Here is a 1,574-nt window from a genome sequence, read left to right on the forward strand (position 1 = left end):
GAAAATACAAATATTTTCAACATATGTCAAACTGTACAACAGTAACTGCTTTCATAACAGTGACAGCAAAATCCATTAAAACAGCAAAGTCTTCTGGAAAAATGCTACAGGGAAAAATGCTAATCCAATCTAGTAAGACTCTCACTATTTTCTAGTAAGTCTTAGAAACAATTCTAAGTCAAAACTATTTTGTAATCACTAAAGTACAAATCATAATTGTTTTAATGTGCAGTGTCCAAATTCTTCACCCACAATGGAACTCCAGCTTTACTTCCAATCAACACATCTCACTCTTATGTGACTAAAGACAAAACTTTCTATAAAAAAGAGACAGCAACATAAATATGTTAACAACTAGGAAATCTGAGTATGGGTTTTCAGGACTTTTGAACTTTTCTAGAAGCTTTAAAGAATTTAAAATTAATCTAAACAGGTGGGAAAAAATGAGAGAAAATAACATGACATAATACAGTGGGGGGGGAAGATGAGCTGCAATATGAATCAGTCATGAAATCTAGTCAAAGATTTCTGCTTGTATATTGTTTTACCTTTCAGATTCCAACCTAGCACTGGAAGAAGGCTGAAGAAATTCTCTGCTAGAAACGGAATCTCTGAATTCTCCAATTACTGAAAGGGTAATTTTACGCATGCTTCCATAAAAGAGCTGAATGTCATTAGGCCGCTGAGGAAGATCACATGCTGTAAAAGAATGTGCTTTGAAACATATAAACCTTCATGCAAGCACAGCACAAAACAATACATTACATATAGACATATTATTCCTTTAGGTTGGTGCAGGAAGCATCTCAATTATCAATACCACTGACTGGTACAGACTGTCCACCATAGAGCTGACGAACTATGAACCAAATGTGAATCTTTGCTACTCCGTAACCTTTGGCAACTTGTTAAACTGAGCTTCAATTCTCTCACCTAAGATATGGAATAGTGGTAATCATCTATCTCAGGGACACTGTGAGACTTAAACATTTTTCAAGATATGTATGGCACAAAGCACATACAGTGAGTGAGGCAGCACTATTCTAGTTCTTCGAGTTAACTAAATTTCCAGAGTGACTCATGAAGGTAGGTATTCTGAGGTACACATTTAAAAGGAGGAATCTGAAACATGAAAAGGCTAAGGGCAAGTTTCACAGTTCAGCAAACCTATGAACCAGTCACTGTCAGCATTACTAAGTATTTCTAGATTAATTAAAGGGGGAGTGTATCATGAACATTTCTAGATTAGGCTGCTCAGATGCATATATGCAAGAAATTTTAGAGTGTATTTCATTCTGTTATCCTTTAAAAATTGTGTATTTTAAATGGAAATCGTAAAATAATACAGTAAATTTGTTTTGGTTTTCTTGAGACAGGATCTTACATAGCCAAGGTTGGTCTTGTACTTCTGACCCTCCTGAATCTACTCCCAAATGCTTGCATGTCTCCAAGCCAGGTAGTAAATTTAAGTTTACATAACTATGCCATGACTATAACTTATGAGCATACTTGCTTCTTATTTATAATTGGGTTTGCCAAACAACCTTTTTTTTTTTTTTTTTTTGTTTTGTTTT

At 34.7% G+C, this 1,574-nt stretch overlaps 1 protein-coding gene across 7 annotated transcripts in view; it reads right to left on the minus strand.

Moving 5' to 3' along the window:
• Nucleotides 1-1,574, minus strand: part of Cep192 (centrosomal protein 192) — an 80,450-nt gene that overhangs the window by 18,863 nt on the left and 60,013 nt on the right. For all 7 annotated transcript variants that reach the window (XM_035440087.1, XM_035440088.1, XM_027402678.2 and 4 more), the window contains exon 35: nt 549-699. In XM_035440087.1, the coding sequence (XP_035295978.1) occupies nt 549-699 (151 nt within the window). The remainder of the gene's footprint in view (nt 1-548; nt 700-1,574) is intronic.

Source organism: Cricetulus griseus, chromosome 2 (genome assembly GCF_003668045.3).
Source record: "Cricetulus griseus strain 17A/GY chromosome 2, alternate assembly CriGri-PICRH-1.0, whole genome shotgun sequence".
Lineage (NCBI taxonomy): Eukaryota > Metazoa > Chordata > Mammalia > Rodentia > Cricetidae > Cricetulus > Cricetulus griseus.